General features: G+C 36.6%; 1 protein-coding gene across 1 annotated transcript in view; it reads right to left on the bottom strand.

Moving 5' to 3' along the window:
• LOC123530189 (ubiquitin-conjugating enzyme E2 N) overlaps positions 1-19914 on the bottom strand; it is a 48958-nt gene that overhangs the window by 10424 nt on the left and 18620 nt on the right. Inside the window, exons 3-4 of the mRNA XM_053522004.1 lie at positions 17192-17317; positions 1391-1559 (exon numbers count right to left, since the gene is read on the bottom strand). Of these exons, the coding sequence (XP_053377979.1) occupies positions 1391-1559; positions 17192-17317 (295 nt within the window). The remainder of the gene's footprint in view (positions 1-1390; positions 1560-17191; positions 17318-19914) is intronic.

Below are 19914 nucleotides of genomic sequence, written 5' to 3'. Positions count from 1 at the left end.
GTACTTGCATGCAAAACTTTAACCAAGATTTTCTAAGTCCAAAAGGGGGCATAATTTGGCCAAAATGCAGGTCAGAGTTATCGGACTTGATGCTATCAACTAGTTTTATAACCCCGAAGACACATGTGAAGTTTCAATTCAATATCTGCATTAGTTTTGGAGATAGTAACTTGCATGGAAAACTTTAACCAGGATTTTCCAAGTCCAAAAGGGGGCATAATTTGCTCAAAATACATGTCAGAGTTATGGGACTTGACCCAGTGAGGTTGGTAATCGACCTAGAAAAAGAAAAAATAAGTTTCAAAGCTATATGCCTTTAAATGATAGCCATATGTACTTGCATGCAAAACTTTAACCAAGGTGTGACGCCGACACCAGGGTGAGTAGAATAGCTAGACTATTCTTTGAATAGTCGAGCTAAAAATTAAACGAGACTTACCTTGGTTAAGTCGAAGTAAAGAAATTACTCAAGATAAGATACTTTTTAAAGGTCAAAAGAGAATGTATAAGCTAATGTAATATTAATCCCTACTGCTTTGTTTATCAACAATCAGTTTTCAAAACAAGTGTCAAAGACCATAATCGCCTTCGCACTTCTCGGTATCTGAAGTAGGCAGAGCTTAAATTATGCCATTGTGTATTCGAGTCAAGTGTCAACAGGCCGATAGTGGATAACTGGAGGAGTGTGGATAAAAAATCGGGCAACTTGAATTTTGCTTTGATGCTAGATTTGAGCGAAGTGGGGAGCTACAAAGCGACTATTTCGCTCAAGTCGCCACCTAGCTCAAGCCCTATTTGTGCCATATGATGTGGGTGATGATGAGGGATAACTATTTTAAGTTTGAAGCAAATCCATCAAGTAATAACAAAGATAAAGAGAAAGTGCATCAAAACTTAAACCAAGGTGGCGATGCGGAAAGACGCCGACGCCGGGTGGAATAGGATAGCTATCCATACTTCGTATAGTCGAGCTTAAAAACTATTATGTACAAAAAGTGAGATCATTTGAAAAATATTCTTCTTGAGCTCTGCACTTCTCACTGGTATCTATCTATATTCCAAGTTTCATTTAAATCTCTTAAGAACTTTACGAGTTGTGCTTAGGACAAGGAAGATGTGACAGATGGGCCGATGTGACAGACAAAACATCAACCAGAAGCTTATTCTTTCTATCTAGAGCATAGTCACCTGCCACACTGCAGTCAAATGTCTTTAGTCAAGGCAAAGTGACAGAGATTCTCTGCAGTTCAATCCATCAGTTGTAGATTCAAACAATATGCAGTCACAACTACACCTCCTCAAGAAAGATTTAAAGTTAGTTTCAAGCTTTATTCACAGCTCAGCTAAAAAATCAGAATAAAGTGAATGGTAGCAAAAATAAATGACCTACCTGTTTGTATTGCTAGTACTTCGTTGGTTTTCCATTGCTCTGCTACTTCATTATTAAGTGGATCATCTGGATTTGGAGCACTAAGTAATGCTTGTATAGATAATAATACAGTTCTTATTTGTAAAGCTGGACTCCATTTATCTACAAGAAAGAGAAAAGAACAATAACACTGGTGCTGAATATTAATATTGACATTGCTTCTGTCAAAGCATCATAGACACGGGTGGTAAACGCGCAATCCAGTTCCCAGTGGGAATACGCTAAAAATGGGTTGCGCGACTTCCGGTGCTGGTGTTGCGCATCAATATATACAAAATCGAGGTAGGTGGGTTTTTTGTTTTTGTAAATAATGACACATTTACGAGTGCTTTCGAAAAAAAGCAAAATGTTATTCGACACAAAAATGAATAAAGATCATATGTGTGAAATACCAACTTATTAATTTAAAAATCAGCTCTATTATCATGAAAACTCTGCGGGCTCGAACTGTCAAAAAAGCATGGAATCATGAAAAATGCAAATTTTCTAACTCTTGTGCCTTCTTTCTGGAAATGTGACACTTGTAATAATCAAACACGTGTAAAACAGTCATGAATATTACATACACTTGAATGAAATTTTGCTTTTGGGGGAAAGACTGGCAAAAAATAATCGGGAATGGGGTTGCGCCCTGGGAATGGAGTTGCGCGTATACATTATATACATTATGATGTATATGAGCAACACCATTCCCGGTGCGCAACCCCATTCCCGATTATTTTTTTGTCAATTATTTCCCCGTAAGCAGGATTTGAAGCAAATAATTTTGATATTTGTTAGTTTATAACAGTTGAGTTATCATATAAAGCATCAGATGTCCTCCGATTAGGCATATGAGGTCAGAAACTTCATTTTTGTTGATTTCATACTTTTTTCACGCTTCATGTCGCCAGAGTTTTTGTGATAATAGAGCCGAATCATAAAATACCAACCAGATATTCTATATATGATGTATTATCATATGTGTCGAATAGCATTTTGCTTTTTTCGAGAAAATTTATTCTTGTCTCATACTAAGCAAAATCAGAACTTCACATGCTTAAATTTCGTCTTTTTTATGCGCAACACCAGCACTTGACGTTGCGCAACCCATTTTAAGCGTATTCCCAGCGGGAATTGGATTGCACGTTTAACACCCGTGATAGAGAGCATACACTCCCACACTGTCCCATTGCAATCTACCTATATGCCAAGTCAGTATCTTAAATGGGGTTTAACTTAAGTAATGCTCCAGACATGACAAATGAAGGACATAGTTGACATCTTAGCTAAGTTAGTGAGCTTGACATACTGACTAGGTTCATGCACTTTGCACATCGTCTCATGCCAGTATACCCTGCTAAGTTTGAAGTCAATACCTGAATGGCTATTAAGTTACCATTCAGACAAGAAGAACAACAGAGAGATTTGAATGTGCTGTGACCTTGACTTTTGACCTACCAACCTGGTTAATGTGCTCTGCATTATGTGTCATCTCTACTTACCTAAGTTATGCTCCGGACAAGAAATATGACAGGCATATCTAACTTATGAGCTCATTTTGTAACCTTGACATTTGACCTACACACCTTGTTCATTCCCTTTGCACATCGTCTCATTTCCATCTACCTATAGGCCAAGTGTGGAGTCAATACTTTCAATGGTTATGCTCTTCAAATTCAAACAAGGAGCTGCTTTTTTCCAAAACGCAAAATCATGACATCAGGTGTATGACCAAAGATCTTGTTTTTTGAGTTTTCAACTTTCAAGGTGAAAATCATATGAAGGTCAAGGTCACCTATATATATATATATATATATATATATATATATAAAGAAAAAATAAACAACATTACATGAGTAACATTATATTTGCCTACCGGTTTCGTTTATACTCATCAGGGCAAATAAAACAATATGGCCTGATGAGTATAAACGAAACCGGTAGGCAAATATAGTGTTACTCATGTAATGTTGTTTATTTTTTCTTTATAATATACTTGATCCGGTACAAACTTTTACATTTTTTATATATATATATATATATATATATATATAGGTCAGTTTGTAGGTCATGCCACAAGGTTTGTTAGTATGAACTTAATTTTGCTGGATGTGAGTATGAACTAAATTGGGTCATTTATGCGGCCTGTAGGACCAAAAATCTTGTTTATTAAAGTTAGTTTGAAGCAGGTGAAGTTCTTATGAAGGTCAAAGTCATTTAGTTATAGGTCAGTTTTTAGGTCTTGCCACAAGTTTTGTTGAGTGCGAGTATGAACTAAATTGGGTCATTTACGTGGGCTGTAGGACCAAAAAGGCCGTTTATTAAGGTTTTCAGTTTAAGATGAAGGTCATATGATGGTCAAGGTCATTTACATAAAAGTAAGTTTGTAGGTCTTGCCACAAGGATTGTCGAGTGTGAGTATGAACTAAATCGGGTAATTAATGTAGGCTGTTTGCAATCTGGTTCGTACGGACAGACAGACTTACAAACAGACAGTTCAACTGCTATATGCCCGGAGGCATAAAAAATATAAAAGTGATCTGACCTGGCTGTGAACTTAATCACTGACCAAAAACCTAGCTTCATACATTTTGAAGTGCGTATTTTCTCATTGCCACCTACCTACACGCCAAATTTAAAGTCTATACATTGGTTATTAAGCTATGCTCAGGACACAAAAATATGATGGACAGATTTGACATTTGAGCTGAATTTGTGACCTTAGCCTTTGAATTACCAACTTGGTTCATACTCTCCGCACATCATTTCATTGCTACCTACCTATATGCCAAGTATGATACTGATATCTTAAATGGTTATCAGGTTATGCTCCAGAACTAATGTCATTTAATTGGTATCATTATTATGAAGAAATGTGTAATGTTTTATTCAGTTGCAATGTGTAGTTACTGAGATACTAACGTGCTGACAAGTGAACAGAATTTTGTTGTAAAACAAGAGCACCGCCGTGCGGGTGCTGACGCTCATCTGATTTTTTCTGTATAAAAGAAATATTGTCCTACCCATGATTTTCTAAGTCTAAAAAGGGCCATCACTCTTGCAAAAAGCAGGATAGAGTTATGTTTCTTGATGTACAGCGTCCACTTATGATGGTGAAAAACTGTTGCAAGTTTTAAAGCAATAGCTTTGATAGTTTATGAGAAAAGTTGACTTAAACATAATACTCAACCAAGAAAATGATTTTCTAAGTCCAAAAGGGGCAATAATTATTGCAAAAAGCAGGATGGAGTTATGTTGCTTGCTGTACAGGGTCAGCTTATGATGGTGAACAAGACTTACAAGTTTTAAAGCAATAGCTTTGATAGTTTAAGAGAAAAAGTTGACCTAAACATAAAACTTAACCAAGAAATCTGATATTTTCTTAGTCCAAAAGGGGCCATAAATCTTGCAAAAAGCAGGATGGAGTTATGTTTCTTGCTGTACAGGGTCAGCTTATGATGGTGAACAAGTGTTGCAAGTTTTAAAGGAATAGCTTTGATAGTTTAGGATAAAAGCTGACCTAAACATAAAACTTAACCAAGAAAACTGATTTTCTAAGTCCAAAAAGGGCAATAATTCTTGCAAAAAGCAAGATGGAGTTATGTTTCTTGATGTACAGGGTCTGCTTATGGTGGTGAACAAGTATTCCAAGTTTCAAAGCAATAGCTTTGATAGTTTAGGAGAAAAGTTGACCTAAACATAAAACTTTACTAAGAACTCTGATATTTTCTAAGTACAAAAGGGGCCATAAATCTTGCAAAAAGCAAGATGGAGTTATGTTTCTTGCTATACAGGGTCAGCTTATGATGGTGAACAAGTATTCCAAGTTTCAAAACAATAGCTTTGATAGTTTAGGAGAAAAGCTGACCTAAACATAAAACTTAACCAGGCAACGCCGATGCAGATGCGACGCCGACAACCGCTCAAGTGATCACAATAACTCATCATTTTTTTTCAAAAAATCAGACGAGCTAAAAATGGCCAAGTATAAAAAAGGGCATACTTTCATCAAAATAACCAGAAGAGTTACTGAACCTATGTCGTTTACAAGTTTTCATTCTGCTGCATAAAGAAGATGAGCCAGTTTAGAACAGGTTCGGCCGGAATTTCCCAGGGGTGGGAATTCCCACCAGTATTTACCGGGAATTCCCGTACTGGAAAATACTCCAGGACCTAAAATAGCAAAAAGTGGGAAATACTGGGAAAAAGTGGGAAATACTGCAAAAATGACTCCAAATTCAAAGAAAATTCTGCTTTTTTGTGACAAAAACATCAAATATCTAAGTGATAATTAATATTTAAATGAACACTTGCATGAGAAAAATACATGAAAGTACTAAGCACATGTATACATATAATATAGCTCACCGTTAAGAAAGTACTTTCAATTTTACGAGTGTATATCAAAATCCCCTTGATCAAAATCCCCTTCACTGAAAAATGACTGGGTGTTACAAAATCCCCTTCACACATTTGCAGGGGGTATCATAATCCCCTCTGTGATTAACATTATAGATATATAGATATCAGTGCTCCAAATTATATTATGTTTGCTAAAGGCATTGTATTTACGTGCTTTATGCAATAGACTTTTAAGTTGTATATAGTTGTATTTGAACTTGATGAAATAAGTAAAAATCACCGAGGGGATTATGATACCCCCTGCAAAAGTATGAAGGGGATTTTGTAACACACTGTCATTTTTCAGGGTAGGGGATTTTGATCAAGGGGATTTTGATTGTCTCCCCAATTTTACATAGTTCAACCATTATAAGAGTTAGACTCAATGATATCTAAAAACATTCATGCAGAACCTATAGGTTGCATTTTCACTATCAAATGATAAAATAATGTCTGAACAAAAACTGTGTATTTGAAGGGATGAATATCATGATTTCTTGGATTTCATCTTTCAGTTAAAATGACCATAATACTGTAATATTTATTTTGAGTCAGCGGGACTTTTTTTTACAATGACTTTGTAAAAGTGAAAACAGCTCAACATAAAAGATGATAAGCGTAAAAGGAAAAGTGTAAGAAGGTCTGAGTTAAAAATTTTTAAAAAAGCGCCAGGGGGCACAAATTTCAGACACTTACTCTATAAAAATTTTATTATTCAAAATGATAAAAAAATATTTATTATGTCAACAAGGAAGGGGGTTTTTTTAAAAAAATATATTTTTAAAAAAAGCAGAGGCTTATAGGACATTTATTATGCAGTTAAAAGCAGAGAATAAATTGAATTTTTAATGATTTAAATGAAATAATACAAACGGGTGGCACCTGTATAATTTTTTTTGTAACATGTGATATGGTCAACCCCAGTCCCTGGGGATACAGTAGTATATTTTTGTCACGATCCCTCCCAACTAATGAGTGATTGTGTTTGTCACTGACTTCTCACCTTAAATTTAAACCAAATGGATTGGTATTTTTTATTTTTTCTTTTATTTCATCTATCTGTACCATCTTACATAGAAATAGACAATTACTTAACAAATAAAAAGTCACGCCGCTCTTACAGAGACAAGAGACAATGCATAATTAAAACCTACAGTCATTTAAAACATTAAACAATGTTAATAAATCCCGGGAAATTTAAAAAAACACAAAAATACAGACAAAAAAAATAAACAAGAGCTGCAATGGACAACATGCTTGACTTTTTCTCATGCCAAAAGTTTTTTAAGCTACGGGGTAAAACTTCAATTGACAAAAACATTTCAAAGCAAACGGGGGGCCCTTTCATAAAATGTTTGTAGGTTGCCCCTCCTTTTAGGCTGGGTAAAGAGGGGTTTAAAAAGTATGCAAATATCAAAGCAATAACTAAATGGATTTTAAAAATATTTGGGGGGGTACACAAACTTTAAACATTACAATAAACATCTTTAAGCGAAAGGGGCAAAAAATCGAAGGGTGAGGGATTATGAAAATTTTCTGGGGGGTTTAAAAGTTTTACTAATTAAAGATAAAAATATTGGTGTAAATCATTTTTCCCAGTATTGCTGGGAATTACCGTTTTCCCTGTTTTTCCCATCCGGGAAATTGATATTCCCACTTTAATCCCCAACCCTGTTTTAAACCTCAACAAATCTGATGAGTACATATCCTATTCGCTACGCATAGGATCGGGAAAACGCCCTATCAGGGCCCTCGTTCTGACGCCCCTTTTGCTAGCCAATCAGAGCCTAGCTTACAACTTTGCAAATTACCTGTAGCCTTTACTTTTTAAATTTAAAATTTGATGTGATTGGTCAGGACCGGTTAGCTCAGTCGGGGGCCCTTGCTTTGTAAGCGGGGGGGTCCCGGGTTCGAGCCTGAAATAACCACATATTTTTCTTACTCTTGGCATTGAACAAGTCGTCTGATTGGTTAAAATAACAAGGATCACAGATGATCTTGGCGCCCCCCAAATGTGCCTTTTTGAGTGTTCCAAATTTAAGACTTATTGACTCCCAAAAGGTCAAATTTCATTTCAGTACACAACACTGTCTTTGTGGTCCAAATTCGAAAGCTGTAGCTTGAAAATGTAAAAGTAGGTCATGGGTCAATGTAAGCTCAAGTTTGTTTCGGTACAAAATTTTTATGCATGTGTCAAATTTTTAAACCCGAGCTACAGAAATTGAAAGTGGTCATAGGTCATCTTAAGGTCAAGTTCATTTATTTAAAAAACTTGAAAGGGGCCCAAAATTTGAAGGCTGTGTTGAGAAATGAAAAAGGGGTCATACGTCAAAATAAATGTCAAATTTTATTTCAGAATACAAACTACATGGGGCCCCAAAATTTAAAGCCTTCCCTTTCCCCCAAAAACGGGGGAAAGTAGGTAAATAGGAAAAAGTAAAGGGTCAAAGTTTATTTCGGAAAACCAAAAATATGCATGTGGTCCAAATTTGAGGCTAAAAGCTTGAAAAAATGTAAAAGTAGGTCACTAGGCAAAATAAAGGGTCAAATTTTATTTCGGAATACAAAACTTTGCTGGGCCCAAAATTTGAAGCCGTCCCTTTAAAAAATGTAAAAGTAGGTCACTGGTCAATGTAAAGGTAAAAGTTCATTTCATACACAAAAATTGGCAAGTGGTCCAAATTTGAAGGGCTTTTGCTTGAAAAATAAAAAGTTGGTCACTACGTCCAAATCAAGGTCAAATTTTTTTTTTGGAATACAAAAATATGCGTGGCCCAAAATTTTTGGAACCCCCGTACCTTAAAAAAGTGAAATGGTCATGGGTCAATGTGAAGGTCAAATTTTTTTTGGGTACACAAAAACTATGCATGTGGTCCAAATTTAAAGGGCTGTAGTTTTGAGAAATGTAAAATTTGGTCACTGGGGTAAAAAATCAATTCAAATTTCTTTTTAAAACACGGAACTTGCATATGGCCCAAAACTGCGCCTGCCCTTAAAAAAATGTAAAAGTAGGTCACTAGGTCAAAAATAAAGGTAAAATTTTTTTTCAGTGCACAAAACTATGCAGGTGGTCCAAATTTTAAAAGGCTGTAGTACAAAAATGTGAAATAGGTACGGCAAAATCAAGGTCAACTCAGCAAGGTTCATCTTCCCACTAAAAAAATATACATGGGGGCCAAAAATTTTAAAGGCTGTAGTACAGAAATGTAAAAAGGGGGTCATGGGTAAAAAAAAAAAGGTCAACTCGGTCAAGGTTCTCTGCCACTAAAAAAATACATTGTGGTCCAAATTAAATTTTTGTAGTTATTGACAAAAAACTTTTAAAAAAGTTTTTCCCCTATAAAGTCTATAATAAACCCATGTGCCCCCGGGCGGGCCATTTTTGCCCCGGGGGGTAATTTGAAAAACGGGGTGAGAACCACTAGATGATGCTACTTCCCAGTAAAAAGCCTTAGGCTTTGGGGTTTTGGATAAAAGATTTTCTAAGTTTTTCCCTATTAAGTCTAGTAAACCAATGACCCCCGGGGCCGGGGTCTATTTGCCCCTAGGGGTAAAATTTGAAAATCTAGTTGAAGCCATAGATAAATCACTACAAAAATTTCAAAGCCTGGCCCTGTGGTTTTGGACAAGAGGTTATTCAAAGTTTTTCCCTTAAAATCTATATAAACCTGGCCCCCCCGGCGGGGCTATTTGCCCCCAGAGAAAAAATTTTAAAATCTTCTTGGTAGAGGACCACTAAGTCTTCAAACCAAATATCAAAGCCCTAGGCTCTGGGGTTTTTTGGACAAAAGGTTTTCAAAGTTTTCCCTATTTAAATCTATGAAAAATAAGAAATAAAAAAAGGGCCCATAATCACTCAATTGTTAAACCAGTCTGTTTTCAGGGGGAACAACTAGGGTATCAATACTCATTCTGACAAAGTTTCGAAAAAACCCCCATGTTTCTGGAAGATGCGATACGAGAATTGTTAACGGGGGAGGGACGGAGGGGCCCCAGGATGGAGTGTTTTAAATAGCCCCCCATCTGATGTGGTGGGCAAAAAATAGCAATACTGGAAATCCAAAATTAAAAAGACGTTGTGAATGGGTCGTTTCAGATCTTCGTTTAGAAATTAAAGTACTTGGGGTTATCTGGGAAAGGGATGTATGAAATTTTCCTTCGTGGTGATTTAATGACAGAGATTTGAACTTGCCGAGTACAGTTTACAACACTGATGCCACAGGTAAAGCAACCTTAAAAAAATTTTGGACAAAAAAGGTTTATTCTATGGAATGATTTTTAAAAACAGAGGGCCGATGGCCCCTAATTTTGCTCCCTGTTATCTTTTCACTTTTAGGACAAGAAAAGGGCCTCGAAAAAAGAAGACCTTTATGGTCCTGAATTGTCACCTCTTCCCACTTACCCAGTTTTTAGTTTGACGTAGTTTTTTCTACTATTTGACATGTGACCCATTTTTGGCCATGGACCAGTTTTGAACTTGACCTAAAATTATCAAAATAAAAATTCTGACCCCTTTTCATGAAGATCCTTTTTAAAAAAATGGTTTCGAAACTTCCTAGTATCTCAGGTAACATTCAGATCAATTTTACGGATCCATTGAAAAAAATGGCCTCTAAGAGGTCAAAAATTTTAATAATTTTGACCCACTACCTAGTTTTACCCAGTTGACCCGTTTCAAAACTGTTAGATATCAAAGTTTAAAAATTCAGACCCAACTTTCATCAGTCCCCCTGAAAAGTATGGGCCCCTTAAAAGGTACAAGGTTTTTTTATTATTTCATCTACTGACCTAGTTTTTTAAGGCACGTAACCCAGTTTCAAACTTGATTAGATTCATCAAAGGGGAAAATTCTGACCCAAATTATGAAGCAATTTAAGGGTATGCCTTGAGAGGGCACAACGTTTTTCTATTTCAAGACCCATGACCTAGTTTTTGATCGCAGCTGACCCGTTTCAAACTTGACCTAATATCATCAAGATAAAAACTAGCCAATTTTATACAGATCCCCTGAAAAAATATGGCCTCTAAGAGGTCACAACTTTTTTTTATAAATTTTACCCACTGACCTACTTTTAAAGGGACATGACCCCCTTTCCAAACTGACCGATATCATCAAGTAACATTTCACCCAAATTTTTTGGAGATCCATTCACAAGTAGGGCCCCCTAAAGGTCACAAGGTTTTTTTTTATTTTTAAATCTATGATTAGTTTTTGACCGCAAGACCCCGTTTCGAACTTGACCTAGTTTCATCAAGATGAACATTAAGACCAACTTTCCTACAGATCCCATGAAAATATGGCCCTTTAAAAGTCACAAGGGTTTTTTATTATTTGGCCTACTGACCTGTTTTTGATGGCCCCGGACCCATTTCAAATTGCCTAGTATCTTTAAGATGAACATTTAGCCAAATTTCATACGATCCCATGAAAAATATGGCCTCTAGAGAGGTCACAAGGTTTTTTATTATATGACCCCACGCCTGGTTTTTAAAGGCACGTGCCACTTTCGAACTTGACCCAGTTCATCAAGGTGAACTTTTGACCAAATTTTCATGAAGTCTCATGAAATATATGGCCTCTAGAGAGGGGCACAAGGTTTTTTTTTTTTAGATTACTGATATTTTTTGACCCCACGTGACCCATTTTTTAAAATTTACTAGATTCATCAAGATGAAAATTCAGACCAAATTTCTCAGATCCCTGAAAAAAATTGGCCCTTTAGGAGGGCACAAGGTTTTTCTTTACTTGACCACTGATTATTTTTTGACGGATGTGACCAGTTTTGAACTTGACCTAGAAACCAAGGGGAAAGTTTACCAAATTTTATGAAGACTTGTGAAATATATGGCCCTTTTAGGGGTCCAAGGTTTTTTTTTGTTTTGACCTTCTGACCTAGTTTTTACCCCACGGACCCGTTTTAAAACTTGCCCAGATATCATCAAGGTGACTTTTTGACCAAATTTTTATGAGATCTTGTGAAATATATGGCCCTAAGAGGTCACAAGGTTTTTTTATTTTTGACCTACTGACCTAGTTTTTTTAAAGGGACGTACCCAGTTTCGAACCTGACCAGATATCTCAAGTGAACTTCTGACCAACTTTCTAAAGATCCCACAAAAAAAGTGACCCCTAGAGTGGTCCAAAAAGCAAAAATTTCGGGCGGACGCAGCACGGGCGGAACGGCGAAACGCTGCGTGATCACAAAAACTCCCTTGTCATATGTACAGGTGACCAAAATTCTAAGTCCAAAAGGGCAGGGAAAAACAAAGGGAAGAAAAATTTAAAAAAAAGAAAAACAAGAGGACCTGAGGTCCTGAATCGCTCACCTATCTCAACATGACCCAGTGTTCAATGAGTAGACATCGTTTTTCATTTTATGACTAGGACCTGTTTTGAGGACTGTGATCTAGATATCATCAAATAAAAAAAATTTTGACCAATTTCATGAAGATCCCTTGAAAAACATTGGGTTAGAGAGGCACAAAGGTTTTTCTTTATTTGACCTAATGACCCAGTTTTTGAAGGGACGGACCCACTTTTAAACTTGACCTGATATCATCAAGGGGAACATTTCACCAATTTTCAGAAGATCTCGTGAAAAAAAATGGCCTCTAGAGGGTCACAAGGTTTTTTTTATTTTTTGACCTACTGACCCAGTTTTTGACCCCACATGACCCAGTTTCGAACCCGACCCAGATTCATCAAGCTGAACATTCTCACCATTTTATGGATAATTGAAAATATGGCTCTGAGAGGTCACAAATTTTTTCTATTTTTAGACCCACTGACCCGTTTTTGACCCCCGTGACCCATTTTAAAAATTTATTAGATATCATCAAGTGAAAATTCTGACCAATATTTTGAAGTCTCATAAAAAATATGGCCCTTGAGAGGTCACAAGGTTTTTCATTTTTAGAACTACTGACTGTTTTTAACCCCCGTGACCCAGTTTTGAAACCGACCTAGATATCTTCAAGGTAAAACATTTGACCAAATTTTTATGAAGACCATTTAAAAAAAATCGCTCTGAGAGGTCAAAGGGTTTTCCTATTTTTAGACTACTGACCTAGTTTTTGACCCCACAGACCCAGTTCGAATTGCCTGTATCACAAAGGGGAAATTTGACCAATTTTATGAAAACCATTTAGAAATTGGCCCTTTGAGAGGTCACAAAGGTTTTTTTAATTTTTAGATCTACTGACCTATTCTTGACCCACATGACCAGTTTCGAACTTGACCTAGATATCATCAAGGTTTAAAATTCTGCCCCTATTATGAAGTTCATAAAAAAATGGCCTCTGAAGGTCCAAGGTTTTTCTTTTTAGATCTCTGACCTTTTTTGAACCCCACGTGCCCGTTTTGAACTTGACCCGATATCATCAAATGAACATTGACCATTTCATGAGGGCATTTAAATTGGCCTCTAGAAGGTCACAAGGTTTTTCTATTTTTAGACCTAATGACGTATTTTTGACCCTACGTGGGCCCCGTTTTTGAACTTGATCTAGTTCATCAAAATAAACTTTGATAAATTTCATGAAGATTTAGAAAAATTGGGGGTCTAGGGGTCACAAAGGTTTTTTTTATTTTAGACTACTGCCTGGTTTTTTTACCCACGTGACCCAGTTTTGAAATTGACCTAGTTCATAAGGTGAACATTCTGATCAATTTTTCATGAAGATCTTGGAAAATAATGGGCCCCTTTGAGAGGTCACAAGGTTTTTCTATTTTGACTTTGACCTAGTTTTAAAAGGCACGGACCCTTGAACTTGACCTAGATATCTCAAGATGAACATTCTGACCAAATTTCATAAGATCCCCTGAAAAAATGTGACCCCTAGAGTGGCACAAGCAAAATTTACGGACGCCGGAGCACTGACGGCGCGGACCCGCGCGATCACAAAAGCTCCCTTGTCATTTTTGAAGGTAGCTAAAAAAAATTCTTACAAGGTACAGATATGTCAAAATACACCTAAAAATGGGAGGTACCATCCATGTTGTACCACAGAAAAGTGGTCTCGGTTTTTCCCTACGGCCAATAATAGGAAAGTTACTAAAAATAAGCTATTTATAGTAACATAAAAGGGAAGTAATTACAATGTTTTTATTGTAAGTGAACAAAAGAAGGATCTGCCAAATAAATCTGTTAACATAAATGAAATTTCAGATCAGTATCTTCATTAGTTACGGAGATATACCCAGTTTAATTTGAAATAAAGGGAGGTAATTTGACATAAAATCAGTCCATAGTTATCTACCCTGATTGGCTTAGTCCAACTAATGACAATAATGAAATTTCAAATAAGTCCTTTAAGTACTTACTGATATAAATCCATTTTGATTACAATAAGGGGAAGTAATCAGATATAAAATAACTCTGGAACCTACGATTGGATCTGATTTGTCATGGAATCCAAGATTTATTGTTGATGAAGATATTTTGGAAGTTTGTATCAAATAAAACCATAAATGAAGTATCTATATGGCTGCAAAAGCCAAAATAGCCAATTTTGGACCTTTAAGGGGCCATAACTCTGGAACCCATGAGGGAATCTGGCCAGTTCAAGAAAGGAACCTAGATCTTGTGGTAATACAAGTTGTGTGCAATTTTGGTTAAAATCAAATCATAAATGAAGCTGCTATTGTGCAGACAAGGTCAAAATAGCTAATTCTGACCCTTTCAGGGGCCATAACTCTGGAACCCATAATGGAATTTCGCCAGTTGAAGAAAGGAACCGAGATCTTATAGTGATACAAGTTGTGTGCAAGTTTGGTTAAAATAAAATCATAAATGAAGCTGCTATTGTGCAGACAAGGTCAAAATAGCTAATTCTGGCCCTTTCAGGGGCGATTACTCGGGAACACATATTGGAATCTGACCAGTTCAAGAAAGGAACCAAGATCTTATGGTGATACAAGTTGTGTGCCAGTTTGGTAACAAGAGGACCATGATGGTCCTGAATCGCTCACCTCTTCCCACATGACCCAGTTTTGAGTATGACATCGTTTTTTCTATTATTTGACATAGTGACCTAGTTTTTGAGCTCATGTGACCCAGTTTTGAACTTGACCTAGATATTATCAAGATAAAAATTCTGACCAATTTCTGTCAAGAAGATCGTTGGAAAAATATGGTCTCTAGAGACGGTCACAAGTTTTTCTATGATTTGACCTTATTGACCTAGTTTTCGATGGTACGTGACCCTGTTTTGATGTTTCCTAGATATCATCAAGGTGAACACTCTCACTAATTTTCATGAAGATCTCATGAAAAATATTGGCCTCTAGAGAGGTCACAGGTTTTTCTCTTTTTATACCTACTGGCGAGAGAGGTCAAAAGATGTTATACTTTTAGGAACTACTGACCTAGTTTTACCGCCAGTTGGACCCAGTTTCAAAATTGACCTCTGACTAATCATCAAGATGAACATTCAGACCAAACTTTATTACAGTCCCATGAAAAGTATGGCCTCTAGAGAGTCACAGGTTTTTTTTATTATTTGACTACTACCTAGTTTTTTAAGGCCGTGACACTAGTTTCACACTTGAACTCGATATCTCAGGTGAACATTCTGACAATTTTTTATAGAGGATCCATTTCACAAGTATGGCTCTAGGAGGTCACAATAGGTTTTTTCTATTTTTAGATCTAACGACCTAGTTTTTAACCGCACATGACACTGTTTCGGGGAACTTGACCTAGAATATCATCAAGATGAACATTCAGACAATATTTTCATACTAGGAATCCCATGAAAAAATATGGCCTTTAGAGAGGTCACAAGGTTTTTTTTATTTGACCTACTGGACCTAGTTTTTGAAGGCACATGACCCACTTTCGAAAATGACCTTGATTCATCAAGATGAACATTCAGACCAACTTTCATACAGATCCCATGAAAAAATATCCTGCGCCTCTAAGCGAGGCCACAAGGTTTTTCTATTTTCTTTAGGACCCTACTGACCTATTTTTTGACAAGCACGTAACCCACTTTCGAACTTGTACCTAGAATCATCAAGGTGAACATCTGACAATTTTCAGAAGATCTCATGAAATATTATGGCCTTAGAGAGGTACAGGTTTTTTCTATTTTTAGATGCTACTGAATAGTGTTTTTGATTGCACTAGACCCAGTTCGAACTTGACATAGATATCATCACGGATGAACATTCAGACAAACCTTCATACAGATCCCATTGGAAATGAGGCTCTAGAGAGGTCACAAGGTTTTTCTATTATTTGACCTACTGACCTAGTTTTTGACGGACACGTGACCCAGGTTCGAACGTGACCTAGATATCTCAAGATGAACGTTCTGACCAATTTTCATGAAGATCTTGTGATAATATATGGACCTCTAGAGAGGTCACAAGGTTTTTTCTTATTTTTAGACCTACTGACCTAGTCATTTTGAAGGCACGTGACCCATTTGACTTGACCTAGATATCATCAAGGTGAACATTCTGACCATTTTATGAAGATCTTTTGAAACTATATGGCCTCTAGAGAGGTCAAGGTTTTTCTATTTTTAGAGCTACTGACCTAGTTTTTGAAGGCACGTGCCCAGTTCGAACTTGACCTAGATATCATCAAGATGAACATTCAGACCAACTTTCATACGATCCCATTGAAAAATTGTGGCCTCTAGAGAGGTCACAAGGTTTTTCTATTATTTGAACCTACTGACCTAGTTTTTGACGGCACGTTGACCCAGTTTCGAACTAGACCTAGATATCATCAAGATGAACGTTCTTGACCCATTTTCATGAAGATCTTGTGAAATATATGGCCTCTAAGGAGGCTCACCAAGGTTTTTCTATTTTTAGACTACTGACCTAGTTTTTGAAGGCACGTGACCAGTTTCGAACTTGACCTAGATATCATCAAGATGAAACCTTCTGAACAACTTTCATAAAAGATCCCATGAAAAATTGTGCCCTCTAAGAGTGGTCACAACAAAGTTACGGCACGGCGACGCACGTGCACGGACGCCCGGACGGCCGAGGATACCGCCGCGAACACAAAAGCTCACCTTGTCACTTTTGTGACTGGGGAACTTAAATTCAATGTTATAAATTAAAACTGCTACTGTTTAGACAAGGTCAAAAAAATAGCTAATTTTGGCCCTTTCAGGGGCCATAACTCTGGAACCCGTAATGGGATCTGAGCCAGTTCAAGAAAGGAACCGAGATCTTATGATGATACAAGTTGTGTGAAAGTTGGTTAAAATAAAATATAAATGAAACCACTATCGGGCAGACAAGCAATGTTGACGAAGGTCGGACTGACGACAGACGAAGGGTGATCACAAAAGCTACCTTGTCACTATGTGACAGGTGAGCTATAAAATAAGATCACATATTTTCAAATATCTAACATATTCGGCCTTGTTTATTATTTTAGGATTGGTAGATTTTAGTATTGATCTCACTTTTGGCGCCGTCATTGGATACTCTTCAGGTAGAAATAGTTCTAATTTGAACGTACCATGTTCATATGGCGACTACAAAATAAGACAATATCAAAAAAATTATGTGGACTATGAGAAATTTAATAACCTATCGACTACTGTGAAATTATTTATTTTCATGGTTTAGCAGGGACATTAAATTGTGGATTTTAGATGTAAAAGATACAAGAAATGGGAATTTCATTTGTTCCTAGGGGTTAAATTTCACTGACTGATGCAACCACGAAAATTTATCCAAAGAAAATAAATGAGTTCACAGTATGTACAAAAACAAGAGCTGCCAAAGGACAGCAAGTCTGGACTATACATATGCCTTTCATTCCATCACCTCTCATGAACAGACTCAATCAAACTGAGTCTGTGATTACATGTAGTTTGTTTGGTTGTTCTGTGCTTCCAAAGGATCTTCCTTTAGATTTTATTGTCTACAAAAGTTAAATGAATGAAAACATTAAGTAAGTAAGTAAGTAAGTAAAGACTTCATTTAACGAGGCTACACATTTGGTTTCCCAATCTTCCATGTGGGCCTCAACATATATACATATAAACAGCAGAGCATTACACAAAGTTATAATACAAAACAAATAAGAATGGTACTTAAATACAAGAGATCACAGAGTGATCTTGGCACCTCCCAATGTGCCATTTTTGAGTGTTCCAAATTTCAAGACTTATTGACTAGCTCAAGGTCAAATTTCATTTCCGTACACAACACTGTGCATGTGGTCCAAATTCGAAAGCTGTAGCTTGAGAAATGTGAAAGTAGGTCACTAGATCAATTTCAAGGACAAAGTTCTTTGTACACAAAACTATGCATGTGCATCAAGTCTGAAGGCTGTAGTTTGAGAAATCTGAAAGTAGGTCACTAGGTCAATCTTAAGGCCAAATTTTATTTCGGTACACAAAACTGTGCAAGTGGTCCAAATTTGAAGGCTGTAGCTTGAAAAATGTGAAAGTAGGTCACTAGGTAAAAATCAAGGTCAAATTACACTTCAGAACACAAATCCATGCATGTGGTCCAAATTTAAAGCTTGTACCTCCAAAAATGTGAAAGTAGGTCACTAGGTCAATGTCCACTCAAAACCATACATGTGGTCCAAATTTGAATGTTGTAGGTTATTGACCAGAAGATTTTAAAAGCTTTTCCCTATATAAGTCTATACGAACCATGTGACCCCCAGGGCGGGGCCATATTTGACCCTAGGGGGATAATTTGAACAAACTTGGTAGAGAACCACAAGATGATGCTTCATTACAAATGCCAAAGCCCTAGGCTTTGTGGTTTAAACAAGAAGATTTTCAAAGTTTTTCCCTATATAAGTCTATGTAAACCATACGACCCCAGGGGCGGGGCCATATTTGATCCTAGGGGGATAATTTGAACAATCTTAGTAGAAGACCACTAGATGATGTCACATACAAAATATCAAAGCCCTAGGCCCTGTGGTTTTGAACAAGAGGTTTTTCAAAGTTTTTCCCTATATAAGTCTATATAAACCATGTGACCCCCGGGGCGGGGCCATATTAGACCCCAGGGAAATAATTTGAATAATGTTGGTAGAGGACCACAATATGATGCTTCATACCACATATCAAAGCCCTAGGCTCTGTGCTTTTGGACAAGAAGATTTTCAAATTTTTTCCCTATATAAATCTATGTAAATTATAGAAATAAACAAAGGGCCATAACTCACTAAAAAATTGTTGAACCAGTCTGATTTTCAGAGGGACACAACTAGGGTACCAATACATCATTCTGACAAAGTTTGGTCAAAATCCCCCCAGTAGTTTCTGAGGAGATGCGATAACGAGAAATTGTTAACGGACGGAAGGACGGACGTTTCTACATATGGATACTTATGTGGCTACTCTTTTGTTCTCTCTATTGTTCTTTTAGCCACGTAAGAGAAAAATAGCCACATAAAACCCTTACGGAATGAATGACATAAAAGAAAAAGTACAGTTACCTATTGTTCCTATAGCCACCTAAGTATGCAAATGTGAGCTCGGACGGACTGACGGAAGGACGACGGACCACGGACGCAGAGTGATTTGAATAGCCCACCATCTGATGATGGTGGGCTAAAAAGTACTGTACAAACTGAATAAGAAATGTGGTATTGTTAACATATTTAAAGATTGTCATACACAAATAATTAACAGCAAGTTTAACACAAAGCAAAATGTCTTTTTGGTGGAAATGAACAAGCAGATTATAACTGTATTATATACATTCATACATGAGAAGAGAATTTACACTTAACATACGAAGCTTGAAATTCCTTAAGTGTTTCAGACTTGCATATATTAAGTGGAATATCATTCCATACTAAGTTTAGGACCTGAGTACACCAATAATTTACGAAAAAGTTCTTTCTTCGGCTTTGGAATGACTATTTCGGAGTTATTTACAGATCTCAAGTTATGATGATGCCTTTTATTAATATTTTGAAATTTATCTTTCATATACTCAGAAAGTAAGTCATCATTGATGGATTTGAACATCACTATTGCCTTTTTATATTTAAGTCTCTCGTCAAATTTCATCCATTTTAATTCGCTAAATAATGCATCTGATGGAGTATCATAGCTTTTATCTAGAATAATTCTTGCTGCCCTTTTTTGAAATT

The sequence above is a fragment of the Mercenaria mercenaria genome, chromosome 13 (genome assembly GCF_021730395.1).
Source record: "Mercenaria mercenaria strain notata chromosome 13, MADL_Memer_1, whole genome shotgun sequence".
Classification (NCBI taxonomy): Eukaryota; Metazoa; Mollusca; class Bivalvia; order Venerida; family Veneridae; genus Mercenaria; species Mercenaria mercenaria.
The sequence above is the reverse complement of the archived record's forward strand: the minus strand, read 5'-3'. Positions and strand labels throughout refer to the sequence as shown.